The sequence below is a fragment of the Zerene cesonia genome, chromosome 22 (genome assembly GCF_012273895.1).
Source record: "Zerene cesonia ecotype Mississippi chromosome 22, Zerene_cesonia_1.1, whole genome shotgun sequence".
Lineage (NCBI taxonomy): Eukaryota > Metazoa > Arthropoda > Insecta > Lepidoptera > Pieridae > Zerene > Zerene cesonia.
The window spans coordinates 3,817,678-3,836,802 of NC_052123.1; the positions used below are offsets into that span (position 1 = coordinate 3,817,678).

A 19,125-nucleotide genomic window follows, 5' to 3' on the forward strand; every position below is an offset into this window, starting at 1 on the left:
TGCTCGACGGCGACGCGTCCGTCGGCGCCGGCTCGTCCACGTACCGGATCAGCGGGTGCTCCTGCGGCGGACGCACAGAACTCGCACTCAATTTATTTATTCAATTACACTTCTTATATAAGCACTTTTAACACGTTCACTGCTGAAACACACCTGTTGTGTAAAAATGCTTCGAACCGAGTATGCGTCTTCGCACGCCTAGCGTGTGAAGCCGCACTCGCGAGAAATCGCGTCTCGTGGTGCGTAAAACACGCTGTGCGTGTTTTATTTTCCAAGTTATATTTACGTTGGACAACGTTTTATATACAAAATAACCTCTCTAATATCATTGGTTGACGATAAATTCATACGCTGTTATATTAACACTCCGAAGCTAATATCTGAAGCGCGTTCTGCATGAAACTTTTATTGCTAATCTATATTCCATAAGAAAGAATATCTTTATGTACGAGTGTAAACAAATCAAATTCTAGTATTTTCTTGTGTTTGATTTTACACGAGTATTATACATTTAGAAATTCAAACTTTTTAACGCGAATCATTCATTATATTATTAACCCGACGTAAAGTGTTCGAAACGTCGGGTTAATAATATAATGAATAAATCGCGTTTGAAATCCGTTAAAAAGTTCTTAATTTCTAAATGTATAATACTCTAAAAAATTTAAGGAGAGGTCGTTATTAGTACCTTTTCAGCTCATTGTTCATTATAATATATAAAGTATTTTGAATAAAATACAAATATGTGTGCAGAAAAATAAAGACTACTGTAATTTCTTTAAAAATAAATCGCGATATCAGAAATAGAACAATTAAAAAAAATATATATATTTAGAACACACACGGTGTGTCCGCCCGCACAGCTGGCTTGACTCTATGCACACGCGCAGCGTGGGCTCCCGCACCAGCGACAAAAGCGGTACGGCAAGATTGCCGCCGGTGCGGGAGACACGCTGAGCGTGTCATAGCCGCATCGGCGGATGAAAAAAGTTTCTGGATCAGCAGTGAAATTGTTAAATAACACAGTTTTAACAGTTACCACCGGCAGGAAGAGCCGGCAAGAAATTCCGTAGTAATTAATGTCTGTAAAAACACGCTAAAACCTTTTTTTTTATTATCACTTTTTTATCAGCTTCACCTATACGTTCGTATGTAATCGATTCCTTTAGACTCGATTTTGACCCATTCTAAACTGACAAATTTCATTCAAACTTTGTACTCTTATCAAGCCTATCGATACAATAAGTACATTAATTTAATAATATCCGCAAAGGAAGCTAGTGCATTGCCATGATATTTATCCTTAGAAAAAAGATAGTCAAAACTTTATCGTACATATGTACTATAATGTGCTCTATGGTACTGACAGTAAAGCTCAACTTACTGGATGATTCAGTTCACAGATTGGATTATCCCGAAGATCGATCATTTCCAACACAGTCATAGCACTTGTGTCAAAATTCTCCGGGAGGCTTGATATCTGGAAACAAAGAATATATTCAAACAATATGAATATTGTATAACATTCTTTTTATGTCAAAGTAGGCAACTGAGCTGGTGGGTCCTCTGATGGTAAGCGATCACTAACGCCCATGATCATTCGCGGAGGCCTCTGCGAATGCGCTGCCCTCTTTTAAGGGGTAGGGGCTAAGGATAGAATTGATGACTAGAAAGAAAGAATGGACCGGGAAGGATGAGGAAAATGAAACAGGCCCCCGGCTCCCCCACTCACCGTACGAAACACAATAGCATGCTAATATTGCACGGCGGTTTTCTGTGGGGGTGTGTACTTCCCCGGTGCGAGGTCAGACCGGCTCCCCCTCTAATCTAAAGAAACAGAGTAGCCTGATACTACTTTTCTGTGGGATATTGTACCTTCCCCGTTGTGAGCTGGCCATATCGTGCTTGTCTCTCACACTCAAATATTTAAAGAAATTGTTTAAACCCGCAATTTAATGAAAGCATGTAAGATGGATTTTGAGACTTGAATATACCTGCATAAACATTATTTGGTTGTGATTTAAATTTTTTTTGAAATTTTCAATTTTATTATAAAAAAACCTTTGACTTATATGCAAGAACTATTAATTAGTCATTGTTTTAGCACAATTATTTAAGCATGCAAATTTACATGCATAATTTGCTGTAAGATTTTGTAATAAAACATGTAATAAAATAAAATGCTAGTGTTTAATGTATATACCTTAAATATATTTTGAACTTTGCAAGCATATAGGCAAAACAGAATAATAAATAATTACATTTTAACATAATAATAGTAATTTACATTCCGTTATAGGTCACCTACATACCTATAACAAATAAAATGATAAAAATCGCCTTAATATACTTAAAAACTCTTTATGGGTAGAATGTAATGATTTATTGATAGAATTACCGATGATTTTACTAATAAATATTTACAAACTAAATAATGTTATATCATAGTTTAAAAAACAAATCAAGAAAAAGTTTAAATATAGAAAAAAGCTAGGAGATACATTTTATAATTGTATTAATATAAAGTAGATAATATACTCCCACTAGGAATTAACCTAACAGTAGCAACAAGCACTAATCCACGTATTATTTTACATTTATTATATTAGTATGGAATAATTAAATGCAAATTACTTAAGCCATAAGCAACTTACTCGTTTTCTAGGTCTTGAAACCATAAATGTTCTTAATATGTTAAGGACTTAATGCATACAGGCTTTATGCAGTTTTAAATTGAGGAAAACATCATTATGTGTAATAATAATATGTTTAAGTGTTACAATTTTAAATTTTCCGAGTATTTAATTATTTGTTTATAAGTTTTTACAATTAATTATTTAGCTTATATTTCTTGTGATGTGAGATAAGCTTTATATCTATACTAGCTGCGCCCCGCGGTTTCACCCGCGTAAGTTTTTATCCCGTAGGAATATCGGAATAAAAAGTTGCTTATATGTACGTACCAAATTTCATTGCAATCGGTTCAGTAGTTTTTGCGTGAAAGAGCAACAAACACACACACATCCTTACATACTTTCGCATTTATAATATTAGTAGGACTATATTATATATACTATATTATAAAGCTGAAGAGTATGTTTGTGTGGTTGAACACGCTAATCTCAGGAGCTACTGGTGCGATTTTAAAATTTCTTTCAGTGTTAGAAAGCCCATTTATTGAAGAGGCTTTAGGCTATAAAACATCAGGTACTACATGGGTAAAACCGCGGGGCACAGCTAATTATTTAATATAACACTTGCTCTCCTCCTGCACCTATGTCCGCATAGTCAAAGCTAAAGACCTAGGGTTATTCCTGGTCCATGGTCTGTGAGATTTCCTGGATAAAAGCCATTCTATGTCCTTACCCTGGTCTCAAACTATCTCTGTACAAAATTTTGCCCAATACATTATTTAATACTAACACTACATTGTATTAGTCATTTCATGACATCCCTAAATTATATGTCCTGATTGTCACAAGAAAAATTTTGAGAAAAACACCTGTATAATAGTGCATGTTTAGGAAAATCACCAACGTGCGTCTATTTAGCTAGAGTCGAAAAAGATGGAGGTTACCTAGCCTACTCGAATAACCAAGTATGTTTTAACAACCAAAGAAATACTAATAAGATTAAACAACAATTAATTACATTATGTATAATTAATTTTCATTATAATATAAATATTTATCAATAACTTATCTACTTCATATAGATTGCTATAAACGAGATTAGGCATAAGGCCTTGTCCAATTGGTGTTATGACAAAAAACATAATTGAAAATTATAATGGCATTGACTGCTTAAACCTTGACCATAAAATATGCTTATTGTAAGTTAGTATGAAATTCGTTCTAATTATTTCAATATTTTTTACTGATACTCTTAACAAATTTAAGCCCACAACTTGTTTTTCTTTTATTACTAACTAGCGGTCCGCCCTAGCTTCGCCCGTGGTACATGCCTATAGCCTTCCTCAATAAATAGGCTATCTGACACTGAAAGAATTTTTCAAATCGAACCAGTAGATTCTGTGAGTTCCTGAGATTAGTGCATTTAAACAAACAAACAAATAAACTCTTCATCTTTATAATATTAGTAAAGATAATAGATTTTTATTTGTTATACTGAAACCAACTTAAATACAATATATGACTATATATATAGTTTAATTTATGTTTTACCCTACCAATGTACATTTGAAATCGAAACAATAAGATAGAGCTATTGGCAACCATGTTTTTTATTGCCTTAAAGCAGAAAAAACAACTCATTTATACTTTGTGGAAAAGTGAAAATTGATACATTAGAACACAATCCCAAAGACAACATTTCTTTTATCCATTAAAATGTTAATAAACAGGCAATAAATTCTTATTTCTGAGCCCTAGCTCCTGGGCTTCAATTAAATTTGCATTCAAAGCAATTTGTTAATACACAATTCTGCAATAGCCACATTGAAAATAAAGTGCTGTATGTAAAATTATATTTTACTTTGCTAAGGCACAAATGCTTTGCGATAAATGCAAAGGTAAAAAAGTAGTCATATATAAATATATAATTCCATTTTATTTATGAGTAGCGGTCTGCCGACTTCACATTTGGTACATGCCTAGCCTAGCTTAAAGCACTCAGGGATTACATACCTATCCAACATTGAGAGAACTTACTAAATTAGGGTGTACCTAACATTAGCACATTCAAACAATCAAACTCTTCGGCTTTAGATGGATGAAAATAATTTCTATCAAAAATTAGTAAATATTGGTAATTAGTTTAGTTAATTAGTAATTAGTTTAGTATTATATATAAAGAAATGTATATGGTTTAATGGTTTAATCCAATTTCATTCTTTCTGAATATGTCCCGACTTCTGTTCTTCTGTTAACACTACCGTTGAAATGTCAAATAGTTGATAAAAATATGTCAAAACATAGTTAACTAAGTTTTCAGTGACTCTATCAACAAGTCACAAAACTGGCCCCTTGATGTAAACATACCTGATTATTATTCAGCTGTAGGAACATCATATCTGGACATTTTAGAAATGAGGCCGGGAACTCTTTCAGGCGGTTCTTTCGCAAATTGCAGTGCACTATAGCCTCCAAGTTGTCCAAACTGTTTGGTAGTGTTTCTATTTGATTCTTCTCCAGTGTCAGCCATCTTTATGGTATAAGGTTTATAAATAAAGTTTAAAAATTATGACAGTATGCAGTGTGAAAAATATTTTTGTATATCATGAATTTATAAAACCACCATACCTTCAACAGCAAATAGGAAAAAAACAAACAGCATAGGTCATACAACAAACAATAATAAACGCACAAACTACAAGAAACTTCAAAAAAAGAACCTTCAAGTCTTAATTTGGATTCAATCCAAATTTACTCTTATTTTTTTTTTAATATTATTAAACATTCATTATTGAGTGTAGTATAATAAGGAAGTCCATATAAGTAGAAATAACCCACCTTAACTTCGTTAACCTTGTCATCTCCTCGGGTATTGTCTTCAACTCATTGCCTCTAGCACCAAATGTGTCCAACTTCGATAACTTGCCGATCTCCTTCGGTATCTCCCGCAAACCGATTCTGTTGCACCAGAATGCTTCAAGGTTCTCCAATTCACCAATTTCTGGTATTAGCACTTTCAACGGGTTATAACTTATATTCAAATTCACGAGATTCTTCAAGTTGCCGATCTCGGATGGCAATGAAGTTATGTTATTGTAGTCCAAAGTCAATGTTGTAAGGTTCAACAGTTCAGTTATCTGTACAGGTACTGTTCTTATGTTGTTAAGGTGTAAATAAAGATGTTCGAGCTCCAAGCATGAGTACAAGAGGGTCGGTATTTCAGTGATTTCAAAAGCGTTTAGGCTCAAACGGGACTTCTTCTTGGCGATAGCCTGTTCTATGACTGCGAGTATATGATTTTCACGGATGAATTTTAGTATTGCACTCATTTTGTGTCTATTTTTGTTCACATTTCTATTGATACTGTATTGACTATTGCGTTTTGAATTTGTTTGGTGACTTTGACAGTTTAAGCGAAATCAGTATGGTTCCAAATGTCACTTTGCTTTTTAATGCTAGGTTTGTTGAATAGAAGTTTGAGTTTTTTGAATAAAAATGACGGAAATGTTAGGTAATCCAATCAATTTTTATTTTTTTTATTTCAATAATTCATGATCAATTTATGAACACTAATCTGATTAAAATATCCACAAGCATACCTAAAATACTTATATCTCATACATTCTAAGTAAAAATACCTGTAAAGAAACGATAAGTTTGTATTGATTTTCTTCAACAGGATAAAATTATAACAACGAACAGAGCTAAATATAAACAAATTAATTAGAATTTGATGTGACCATCGAAAAGTTGAAAGTGTAGAAAGATATAATGTGGATAGCTGAAATTTAAACATAATAATTAAAATGCGCAATTTCGTTTCAAAGTTAACACTTCTCTCGCTGTGTATTTATTACGCATCTTCAAATAATGTTCTTGGTAAGAAATTACAATATTTTGTTGGACGATATTTATTTATAGTCGTATTTTTGTGTTTAATTTTATATTTTTTGCAGCATTTCAGCAAAACAGGACGGTTCATCATATTCGACGATCAAGTTATGATGTTTTCTACAAACCCCAGAAGTTGGGTACTTACCGGTCATTTCAACCAGTAGCACCACACAAACCCACATACATCAAAGCAGACGATCGCAACGACTATGATGTGAACGCTTACGATTCTGAATACGGAGTCGTGGTTTCAAATTTTACTTCCTCGATATATGATGACAATCCTCCGCTTTATCCCAATCCTGATGCGTTTTCTAAAACTGGCCAAGGTATTTGTTTTTGTACTGAACATAATGTAATTTTACTAATTCTTGTTTTTTGTATGTAAACGAATAAATGAAAAAACTAACGGAAATGAACAAGGAAAAAAGAGTATTTAACCCTAAAATGCGTTTGATTAAAAAGTTTTGTTGCGGCAGGGTCGCCGAGTAAACTCTCAGATAATAAGCAGATAATAGAGCCAGATGTGGACCTTCCTGATGATTCATTGGCAGACTCGGATCTCAGAGAGCATAACATTATAGACAGTGTTACTTATGTTTACGGATTCAACAATTGCCACGGCGTTCGCGACGAATGGATGGTTCTGGTAAATTATTATGTGTATACTAAAACGGTTAATATACTACATACCTAGTTATAAACTTTATTAGCTTTCCAGGCAATGAGCTGAGTCTCACACTAAAAGTAGCATAAATATGATTATTCTGACATAACTCTCGAGAAGAGCTGAAGCTATCTCCACATCGCTATAGATCTCTATAAACATAAACAAATAAACAAACAAAATCTCTTTTGGTGAGAACCGTTTGAAAATCCGTCATTATTTCAATGTATTAGGAACAGACAGAAAGACATGGGAACTTGTAATGTTATTTATTTTATGTAATATTAGAAAAATATAATAAAGCATGGTGTTTTTCCAGATTTATGTTACAAGTGGTCTTGCGGTACTATTTCCAATAGCTTCCATCGTGTGGTTAATGTGGAGTGAGTGTGCATCAGAGTTTCGACGGAGCAGCAAACTATACCCAATTAATATTAACCTGTGTTGCTGTTTGGCTGCATGCACTCTTATTTATATCCAGGCAGTGGTGGTATGTAGTTTATCGTTTATTAAAAAAAATACTACATTTACCCGATTGTCACATATTTAAGGCAAGCAAAAGAAGTAATTGCCAATTCACTTTCTCTATGAAACGTTGGGTTGATTTTTTTTACGAAATCTAAAATTTTCCGTAAGATAACGAATACCTCCAATTTGAAATTATCGAATTATGATTCGTCATTATTTCCAATAACAGCATCAATACATCAAACATAATAATTGATTTTCTCCCATGATAACCACGTTCTTTTGGACAAGGATTACTTAATAAGAAATGTTATGTATTAAAGGTATGAATAATAAAGAGTGAGTTGTAACTTCTAACCAAAACTTTGTTTGCAGGGTACATCATCTCCTTCCCAATGCGAAAGAATAGCGTTACTTCTACACTACACGCACATAACTTGCGCAATGTGGATAGTCGCGTTAGGCACGGCTGTAGCTGAGTTTTGCACGTGCGATACATTGTTGCCATTGAAGTATAACTATCTGCTGGCGTATGGTGTCCCTGCTATTGTTGTTATGGTGAGTTTGGAAGGAATTCGAAAACCAATCAACAATATAAAAACAGTTTTAGCAAAGTAGTATGAGTTTCTTGGATTAAAGGAAAATTATTTATTGAAAGTACTTTAATTATCTGTTTATAAAACTTAGGTAGTAAAAATTAATAAAGATTATACCTTCGTGATAATTGCGTAGGTCAGTTTCTAAAACATGTTTTCCGCGTGATATTAAATAGGTTCTCAACCAATAAAATTTACAGTTCAACTACGCATTGTCTATGGAACAATACGAAATAAAACACTACTGTTGGATGTCGATCGAAAAGGGCATGGTGATGGGATTCATGATACCCGCAATGATATTGATTTTAATCAACACGGCGATCATAATTGTCGGCTTGCAAAGCGTCAATCGGAAGCAGAATGAGATAATAACAGCCAAGATTCAAGAGTTAGTGGACCAGCACTTGGCGAATTGGTCAAAGAGCGAGAACCCGGGCAGTTCGGAAACTTTAAACAACGATTGTACTCCACTACCGAGTAGAAAAAATACAGACAGTTCTGACACCTTGGACAGGGACTCTAACAGTAATGACGAGGACAATCCATACATTACTGTCACAATGGGAGCTTCGAACAGCGATGCTAATAGTGAGGAAGGTAGAGAGGTAAGAATCTTCTCATACAATTTATATATTCCTTATATCCAACTCGTTATAACTATTTTTGGAGATCTTGAAAAGTCCCTCATTTAATCCTTATGTTTCAATAATTGAAAAAAAAAACCTATTATGTAAAAGCAATTTTATTGTAGATGAAACGAATTTCGGACAAGCATTTGATAAATCTTTGGAAATCAATGGAGAAATTGTCCTGGAAAAACGGCTGGAATATCGAAGGAAACGACCTGAAAGCCTATTTGAACCTGTGTTTGATCCTTGAACCATTTTTCGCCATCAACTGGGTAATGGGAGTCGTTGCTATTGAAAACGCCGCTCATTGGTCAACGCCTACAATTTATCTTATTCTTGTTTTATCTATGGTAAGTATCAAATTAAGCTTATTTTTTTAACGACAATGAACTAAAATAAATATATTGCATCATCAATACATATATTGAGCAACAGTAAATGATGCCACATTTAGACATAATAATTTTTATGGAGGATTGAAAACTTTATCTTTCGTTTCAATTTTTTTTTTCGTTTCACGTGAATCAATGTGATAGTATATTTATTTTTTCAGCACATATACCTGATGGCTACAATATGCACAACAATGCCTATCGTACAGAAGAAAACCCCCACTCCGTGTGTTGAAGTAGCTACAGAGCCTACGATAGTGCGATCCAGGTAAAATAATACTGTTTAATTACAATGCTTTTTACATCGATTAGTTTATTCAAAACCAATTCTAAATTTAATTAAAACAAAACACCAAATGTGCTTGTATCTGGCCCGATATATAAAAATAAATATATTTCAAGTTAACCGCCAATTTAAAAAATACCATACCATGCACCGAAACATACTAAAACATTTAAATACCGAAACATACTAAAACATTTAAATTAAATTTCTAAAGCGATTATTCCTTTTTAGGACAACAGACAGCATCCCCCTTTTGGACCCCACCGTGCAACAACCTAACGTGACACCAGCGCCCGTTGACACTATTAGTACTATAAGCATTTAAATTTTAAAATAAGAATGTTTGAATGACAGAAGGCAATAAAAAAGATTTTATTGATATATCGCTTGGAGGGTTTGCTATAAATGACTTATACAATCTTATAAAATTATAATAACAATCTTGCAAATTCTTGCGAAAAACACATTATACAAATGAACATAAAACCTCCTTCTTTTTGTTTTTGGAAGTCATTTAAAAAAAACATATCTTTAGTTTAAAAGGATTTTTGTAGAAAAAATTACTCTTCGATTTTGCTACATTTTTTCTTTTTTTTTACTACGAAATTGTTAATATAATTAGTAGGTATCCACAGAAAAGAAAGAAATAAATAAAATGATTGTAACTATAAATTTTGGCTGTTTGGTCATGTATGTCATAGCAACATTCTTCAACCCAAAAAGTGTCTTTACTGTAACCATTTAATAAAATGATAAAAAAATATACCTAGATATATATTTTAAAGATATGTTACATACTAACTTGCTTAATAATGTGATCTAGAATTTTTATAAAGTAATTACTTCTCTATATCTATATTTCACTGCCTACTACGTATAATATATTATTTTAGAATACTTACACAATTTATATCGACTTTCGTGAAAAAACACAAAAAAGCATTTAGTTATTTCATTATATTGATATTTCTTTACATATTTATAAAATTACCAGTGTAATTTACTGTGATACTAAGTTTTTTTCATTTAGATACAGCAAATACGGAATTGTAATTTTTCATTGTGTGCAAATGTTTAGTATTAAAATGTTTTAAAATATTCATAAATAGAACTAGCCTTTTACAATATGTTTTTACGTACCTTTTCGGATGAAACTCAATTTGCTTTTACCACCAATCGCTGCACTTTATTTATTCTGTGTAAGGTAATTCCTCTACTTTAAGCGTGGAGTGGCTTTTTGAAACATAGAAATGTAACGTTACTGTGCTTACTATCCTTCTTATTTATGTTATTTACTCTCTTTTAATTATAATTGTTTTATTAAAACCATAACTATTCATTGATAAGGCGTATCTTTAAAATTGGTGGTAAAACGGCAATAATCTATCTAGTTTTTGAAATAATTATAAAAAAAAACTTTGTTAAATTTTACTATCAAATATTGCCGCTTTTAATACTTTAAAATATCTCACATATGAAAAGAATATGATATTTTCAGTTGAAGATAATAAAAATATTTATTTGTGATACTATAAGATATTTTTATCGTTTGAAAATTACTCACTGTTTACAAAAGTATTAGTGTGAATCTTAAATTATAGATTTAAAAATCAATTAAATAGATCTAGAAGTTTCAGGTTTTTTAAGAATCATTAGTTCTAGAAGAACACTAATTGTTAAGAAATTTTGAATTAAATTATAAACTAAATCACAATTATGAAAACTTGGGATTGGGTGTAAAGTGTCTTATTACCTAGATTATCTTTCATTAATTGTATGCGGATAAAGGAATGAATGTATATTGAAAATTTAAAACTGGCAATATTATTGAATTAAACTAAAACGCCCCAAATCTCTTAATTTGAAATTTAATAGAATTTAATATTAACTGTCAAAATATATGTGTTACAGGATTTCGAGTGTTAGAAAAAAATAAACAAAATTTTTGTTGCAATTGCAACTATTAATTATGGATAATCCAATAAAACATTACATCTTGATGAACGTACATATAAAATTTTAAACATTTGTTCCTAAAGTTTGTATATTCTAAGAATTTGATCTCATTGTTGCAAAGGAAATTTTAAACAAATAAAGATATTGTTCGTTTCAATCGTTTTCTTCACTGACGCTTCTCACGTAAACAGTTACCTACACGAGAATCTTAGGACATTGCCAAGAGCCTGGTAAACTTTCAAGATTTAAAAAAGATGAAGTTCAAACTGTGCTAGTTCTGGGGTAGTGGTAATCATAAGGGGCGCAAAATATGCATGCCTATCGCAAAAGATGACATTAGACATTACTCATTCATGTGCTTACTGCTTATTTGACACAAAAAAAAAATGAAAATGATGGCTGCATGTTATCATAGATTTGATCGTTAAATGAAATATCGTATCAAATTTGTATATTGTATGATAATAAGGGAAGCGAAGTGGATTAAATTAAAGCTTCTTTAATTTTTTATTACTTATTACAATTATATTATAGCTATTTACATTCTTTATATGAATTTAAAAATTAAAGACTTAATAAATTATATATTATTTATTCCCAATTAAAACAATTATAAAATTATCTACAGTTAACATAAAATAAATAATTCGAATATATTATAATAATTTGTCTAGTATTTTAAACTACTCAATAATACTACCGCGCATATATTCCCGCCAAAAACTGATATTATGGCGGACGTACGTCAAGTGTAAGCGGAACAGCAATCAACTATTAATATGTGTGCGAATGAGATACCATGATAAATGCTATGTTATATTTTTTTAATATTTCGATCCTACCGAGTAAACTTCTTAAAATTTGAATTCAAGTGAATATTACAATTTTTAAATAAATGCAACTATTTTGAGCACATAATGAACAGATAAGTAACTTTTACTATTTCAATACGAAAACGACAAATATCTCAACAACCGAAATAATATATAATTAATTAATAATAAAATTTGCTAAACTTCAAACTTATTTACATTTTATAACAACCAATGGCAACAAATAATGAACGATATTTGAAATTCTTTGGTACAGTGCAAATATCAAAAAAATACTAGGGAAATGGTGAAAAATTATAGTATGAATAATAAAAGATTAAAGAATAATTTATGAGTGGACTATAAATGGAAGGACTTCAATTCTTCTATCATCAAATAACTTCTTAATCCTGTATAAATGTTTAAATTATTGATGTATCTATTAAAATAAGTTTCAACATCGCATTGGTAACAGTTAGACCTTGCTTATTTTAAAATATTAAACATAATATTCAATTACATATGAATATAAAGTGCGGATTTTAATAATTTCAAATTAAAAACTTATAAATTACATTTTATATATTTTCCATTCGAAATTCAACATTAGATTCATTTAAATGTAAAAGAAACGTATTTCCCGCGCAAAAAACGTCATCTTTATTGCTTTTTTCTATACATTATCTCAAACATTTTCAACTCCACCTTTAATAAGAAATATAATATTTCTATTCTCATAATAATTCCATACATATAAAAATAAATTCATTTATCAGTCTAATTTCCATAAATTTCGAATAATAATATACATTTATATTAATATCAAATTAGAATAAAAATGCTTTACTAATTCCATATTGAAAATTGTATCCAACTATCTCTTTCTTTAAAATATAATGAAAAGAGATAGTATTAATTTTTGAATGACTCGTGGGACAATCGAGTTATCAAATTATTTTCCAGTATTATATACGTTTATAAAACACAAACTAACCAGGTCCCGCGGTTTCGCTCGCCTCTTAACTTCTACTCAAAGCTATAAACCAATAATTGGTTTATCAACCGCTTCCTGAGGTCCAACTAATCTTCCAGAGATTAGCTTGTGCAAACCGACACTTTTTAAATAACCCCCGATACTAAGCCCAAATAAAATAATTGTCTTAAAAAGCATATTTAATCAGTCTTGTGTCGCCTTCTTTTTCTCTAAGCTTCTGAATTCTTCTATCAACGCCTCTTCTTCTATGAAGGGAAATGAATCTGAAAAATAATTTAAATAATTTTGAATGTTAGATGCATGTTGTGGTTTAATATTTTATTGGATGTGGAATTGTCTAATAGCTGTCAGTTTTTCCTATCAATTATAATATTAACTATTTTTTACCCGCGGTAGTAGTTTGTTAATAATTATTTTTTATTTTATATTTAAGAGAATTAATATGTGTTTTATGATGCACTAACGACACAACTTTATTACGGGTTTTATCTTAGTTATATCCATAAAAATCAAGATCTCTACAACTATTACAGCACATTTTTTTTTTTCAATAAGAAAATAATAACGAAAGCAAAAAACTGCTCACTTTCTATCTGCTCAGCAGTTCCATATAAACTCACAAACAAACTTAGACGTTTGTATAAGAACATGACTAACCTTCTCTTTCAAGCTTTATCTTTCCAATTGGTTTCTTCTCATCGTCCGGTTCGCGTTTGATTTCCTTCTTGAGGTTTTTCTGCAATTATTATATGATACTTACTTAATTTAAATAAAACAATTACTTTTTACGGTTATTTGGTAAATGACATACATCCATCCAAATGATCATCCATCATGATCCAAAATTGTTAAAATATTCAAATTAAATATATATTTTTTAAATTACTAATGTACAGTTACTAAAGTTAATTAATAGATATAATGTGTAGGACATCCCAAAATTAATGCAAGAATTAAACAAATAACCACAAGATTAAAAACAATGTCACCGTCTCACTTAAAATAATAAAAGACTATTAAATGAACTCACCTTAATAAACTCAGGCAAGCCATCTTGTAGGTGATACCAGCTCAAAATGAACACCAGGGACGTAAAGAACAGATTTGTCGATATACCTGAAATATAACAATCAAATTGTAACAAAATTCTTCGCTACTAATATTATAAATGCGAAAGTTTGTAAGGATGTGTATGTGTTTGTTGCTCTTTTACGCAAAAACTACTGAACCGATTGCAATGAAATTTGGTATGTAGACAGCTGGACAACTGGAATAACACATAGGCAACTTTTTCTCCCGATATCCCTACGAGATACGGACTTACGCGGGTGAAACCGGGGCGCAACTAGTAATTTATAAAGAAACAAATAAAACTGGAATATCTATCGTCCAAAATCATGAAGATACACATTTCTGACATAACACATAGTTAAGCCCCGCTCCTGCCCGATAAGACTTTCCTTTGTATATTTTCAGGTGTCCTAATTCAGACTAAGACAAATTTAACGAAGCAAAAATCATTACGATCCGTTTAATCGTAGTGCACGTCTTTCTTTTACATGTACTATGTTATAGATATAAATGAAAGCAAAAAAACATGCTGGTGAATGTTTTATGAATACTATCCTCCAATGTGGAGGATAAAAAGATTATTGAATCGTTGATATAATATATGATTCTATGCGTAGACATGTTAAATAAAGATGATGATAAAGAACAGGATACAATAAGCGGACAAAGGTTAGAAGAGGATAGAAGATATATGAGTGACAGAGATATGAGAGTATAAAGAAGTATATGAGATGATATTACGGATAGAATAGAATTGAAGACGAAAGGAGAAGGGACGGAAGGGAGTGAACAGAATATACTTCTATTAGGAATCATATGAAAAAACAGATGGGAAAGAATAGGGCGGAGAGGAAATAATAAGACGTTAATGAAACGCACAAGAGAAGCATCATGGAAACAAACAGTGTTAGTACATCTTATATTACGTTAGCGTACTAATTAGGCCCCCTTACTAAACGTTCTCACCGAGGAGGGCGGAGGTCTTCGGCCAGTAGTACATCGCGTACCGGAGCCCCGAGAAGTGCGCCTCTATGTGCAGAGAGCACGTGTGTACTTGCACGTAGCGGGATTGGAGTTCCACGTACGCGTCTGTCACGGGTGTGTTCTGGTGGTGTGTGGAATATGGTATTGTATGGTTGAAAATAGAACGCTACACATTTAATTTGATTTTTTTTTTAATTTTTAACTTTCCATTAGACACATTGTTGTTTAATTATCACACTGTCCGCAATGTCGAGAAAATAAAATAACCCAACTTATCTAAATATGGTACGAATGAAAACAAATTATCAAATAATGTGTGTAAACTAATTTTAAGGAATACATATGTGAAGCGTATATAACCTATCGGTGATAAGAGTATTTTTTATATCAATCGATTTTCAATCTATTGTAATCGGTTAAACATAAATTGAGAAATTTTGAAAGAATAGAAAAAATTTGATCACGAGGCAGGATTCGAACCTGGTGGCCGAGAGGCTAGGCGTTGCTACGGTTAGGCAAGAAACGCAGGTTCGAATCCTGCCTCGTGATCAAATTTTTTCTATTCTTTCAAAATTACTCAATTATAAAGCATTTCAATGCTATAAAACTAAAAATTAAATTAAACATAAATTTTTTTGTTACCATTGAGGTGTAGTCGTTCCAACACTTTAGCAATGTTCTTAGATCACCCTGTATATTGAGATAAAGTACCCTCAGTTATATTAAAACCTTCTGTTATACAAACCAATTTGTATGCAAACCGCAATTAAATCTGCTGCAAAAGTAAGTACATCGATTGCGTTTTTTATTGCTTTTTGATGACGTGATTCTTTTTGTTTTTGTCATTTGAGCGGAAAAAGCTGTAATTTTTGTCTCGTTAGTGTGCTCTGGAGTGGTTTTCTAGAATTTTCGGTGACACTTTTAGTAGAAAAGATACATTATATTTATCTACTTACGGGATCGTCTTCGAAATGACTAAATAGTTCCACCTGCAGTTCCTGTCTCTCGTCCTCTATTCCTGATAAGAACAGAGGCGAGTACACCGCCGTACGAATGTAGTAGTGCAGCCGTGATCTATTAAAAATATATAATAATCTTAGCTGCACGCCCCGGCTTCGCCCGGGTAGTCATTTATCGTAATAGAAATAATATAAACAAGTCTATGTTTTAAGTTGAATCAAACTGCATATGGTATGCAAATCCTACTAATATTATAAATGCGAAAGTTTGTAAGGATGTGTGTGTGTTTGTTGCTCTTTCACGCAAAAAGCACTAAACCGATTGCAATGAAATTTGGTACATAGACAGCTGGTCAACTGTAATAACATATAGGCAACTTTTTATCAAGATATTCCTTCGGGATACGGACTTACGCGGGTGAAACCGCGGGGCGCAGCTAGTATGGAATAAATCTAGGATATTAAGGCGTCGCCGCGGATTGCGAATCCAGCCACATGGTCGAATATTTTTTATAGACATAGATATGGATAGATTAGTGTTTTTTTTTTAAATCAACAGGTCCAAGTTAGCCCTAATGTACCCTTACCCTTGGTCTTAAATTTTTTAATTATTAAAGGAAATAAAAGGTTGTATATGTACCTGTAACTAAGCATAGCTGATCTACAAGAAGATGATATTAAAGTCCCGCCTTTGCCACGCATTTGTAAACATACCATAAACATACCTGAGAAAAGAGAATTTATATAAACAAACACAAGAAAATACTAACATTTATATAGTAAATTATAATAATACATTCCACACAATTCGCCAAAAAATTGGCATACAAATTTTATATTTAATATTTATTACTTGTACTGTCTATAAAGAGCATGGTTAATGGCATTTACTTAATATACTAAAGTTATAAATATGAAAGTTTGTGATGACAGACAATATATATTACTAGCTGACCCTGCAAACGCTGTTCTGCCTTACTCTTATTATTTAGGCGGATGAAAAATAGATGTTGGCCGATTCTCATAGATACCGGATAAGCACAAAAAATGTCATCAAAATCGATTAAGCCGTTTCGGAGGAGTATGGCAACGAAAACTGTGACATGAGAATTTTATATATTAGAAGATCTACTCTTTCTTCTTATCAACTTGTTTGAATTTGGTATAGATTAAAATGATATTTTTAACAAAAAAAAATGTCAAATTATTAGCACTAGACTAAGTTTAAACTCGACCACACGGATGGCACTAGCTTTCGAATAAAAAAAGGAATCATCAATATTTGGTTCACCTAGTTGGAAGTGGAGAAGGTGACAAACCCAAAAAAAATTGGCAACCTTATTTTTTGAAGTCGCTTGAAAATATAAAGGTAGACAAACCTAAGTTCTTATTATTTGGCGATTCAGGTACATCCATCACTATTTTGATCCTGTAAGGCTGGCCCGACATCAACACATAACTGCCCTTAGTTAGTTGCACATAGGCATATGGAAATGAACATAAACCCATTTGATCCTCACATGACCTGAAATTTGTTTAATCTGAGAGTGAGCAATAGTCACTATTTTCTTGATGGTAAGCATTACCCCCATGAACACTTGTAGAGTTAGGAACTCTTGAACGCATAGCCTGCTTGTATGGCAACAGGTGTAAGGATAGGATAAGGTCAAGTATTAAGAGGTATATTAAAAAAGATTAATTGATTTCCAAATACATTAATTTATATTTTAATGACAAAATTAAACTGAGTGGTTGATTTACAAGCATAGTATGAGTATACATTCTATAGAAAAATAGATAAGGCCAGTTCCTTTTCATTGTTACTCGCTATAAGCTGATAGAAATATATTTTCAGAGTAGTGACTAGGACAACCTATTAATTGGTTAATGTTACTTGTACATTAAGCTGTTGAATGGATCGTCTAACATTTTGCACAAGCTTTCAAAATCTTTATATAAACCATTAAAACTTTTACTTACTTGAATTGCAAATGAACAGGCCTCACATGAGTAACGTTTGGCATATATGTATAATAAAATATAATGTACATAAACACTGAAATCCACAATATAGCCGAAAAAAACACTAAAACTATTCCAGCTCTGTACAATAGATCTTTTATACTCGTTATACTATCATTGGTTTTTCTCTTATACCCAATATATTGGTCCGTGACAAAACTTTCGACCGGTCGACTGATAAATTCTCTAAATACCATAAAAGGGTTTAAATAACGTACAAGCGACATTTTTCCTTCGTTCTATGTTAGAAATAATGTGACTTTGATACAAACGGTCAAGGAAACGGAACTAGGATCTATCGGAACGATAACGTTGATTATTATTTCAACGATAATTTATTAACAAGATAAAACATAACGAGGGCGAGGAATTCTGATAACAATACTATGTAGGAATGGCCAGTACTCAGTAGTCGCCGAGTATCTTAGAGATAATTAATTGGGACACAAAATCAATAGAGTAGCAGTGTTTATCACCAAATTATTCAATTTTTCTTTTTTATTTACAAAATAAAAGGTGAAATGTCAAATCATAATCGTTCGGAGCCGGTGTCTTTATTTGACAACTACAGTTGCTAATTATAATGTCTGTCAAATTAGATAATCGCGTTTCGATATCAGTTTTATAATGAAATTAAGAAGGGAAAGCATTATGAAGGAATTAATCGGTTTTGAGAAATATATCTAAAGATGCATATATATACAAAATTATAATCAAATAATTAATATTTACAGATACTAATTAACCTATTAACCTATT

At 31.9% G+C, this 19,125-nt stretch overlaps 3 protein-coding genes across 4 annotated transcripts in view; 1 reads left to right on the plus strand and 2 right to left on the minus strand.

Moving 5' to 3' along the window:
* The window catches only part of LOC119836010 (leucine-rich repeat-containing protein 2), an 11,598-nt gene extending 5,550 nt beyond the window's left edge, over positions 1-6,048 (minus strand). For both annotated transcript variants that reach the window (XM_038361175.1, XM_038361174.1), the window contains exons 1-3: positions 5,472-6,048; positions 5,001-5,163; positions 1,385-1,480 (exon numbers count right to left, since the gene is read on the minus strand). In XM_038361175.1, the coding sequence (XP_038217103.1) occupies positions 1,385-1,480; positions 5,001-5,163; positions 5,472-5,962 (750 nt within the window). In that variant the 5' untranslated portion in view covers positions 5,963-6,048. The remainder of the gene's footprint in view (positions 1-1,384; positions 1,481-5,000; positions 5,164-5,471) is intronic.
* A 272-nt stretch (positions 6,049-6,320) lies between these two features.
* Positions 6,321-11,654, plus strand: LOC119836046. Its single transcript, XM_038361257.1, has 9 exons — positions 6,321-6,512; positions 6,590-6,856; positions 7,007-7,176; positions 7,514-7,684; positions 8,038-8,220; positions 8,459-8,866; positions 9,013-9,240; positions 9,444-9,550; positions 9,800-11,654. Exons 1-9 carry the CDS (start codon positions 6,440-6,442, stop codon positions 9,891-9,893), a joined length of 1,701 nt encoding a protein of 566 aa, XP_038217185.1. The 5' UTR covers positions 6,321-6,439; the 3' UTR covers positions 9,894-11,654.
* Positions 11,655-12,130: 476 nt separating this feature from the next.
* Positions 12,131-18,932, minus strand: LOC119836124 (seipin). The gene is made up of 8 exons (XM_038361380.1): positions 18,325-18,932; positions 17,724-17,869; positions 16,985-17,069; positions 16,342-16,459; positions 15,368-15,506; positions 14,361-14,446; positions 13,988-14,066; positions 12,131-13,593 (listed from the first exon to the last, which is right to left on the minus strand). The coding sequence occupies exons 1-8, from the start codon at positions 18,591-18,593 to the stop codon at positions 13,514-13,516; spliced, it is 1,002 nt and encodes a 333-aa protein (XP_038217308.1). The 5' UTR covers positions 18,594-18,932; the 3' UTR covers positions 12,131-13,513.
* Positions 18,933-19,125: the final 193 nt, after the last annotated feature.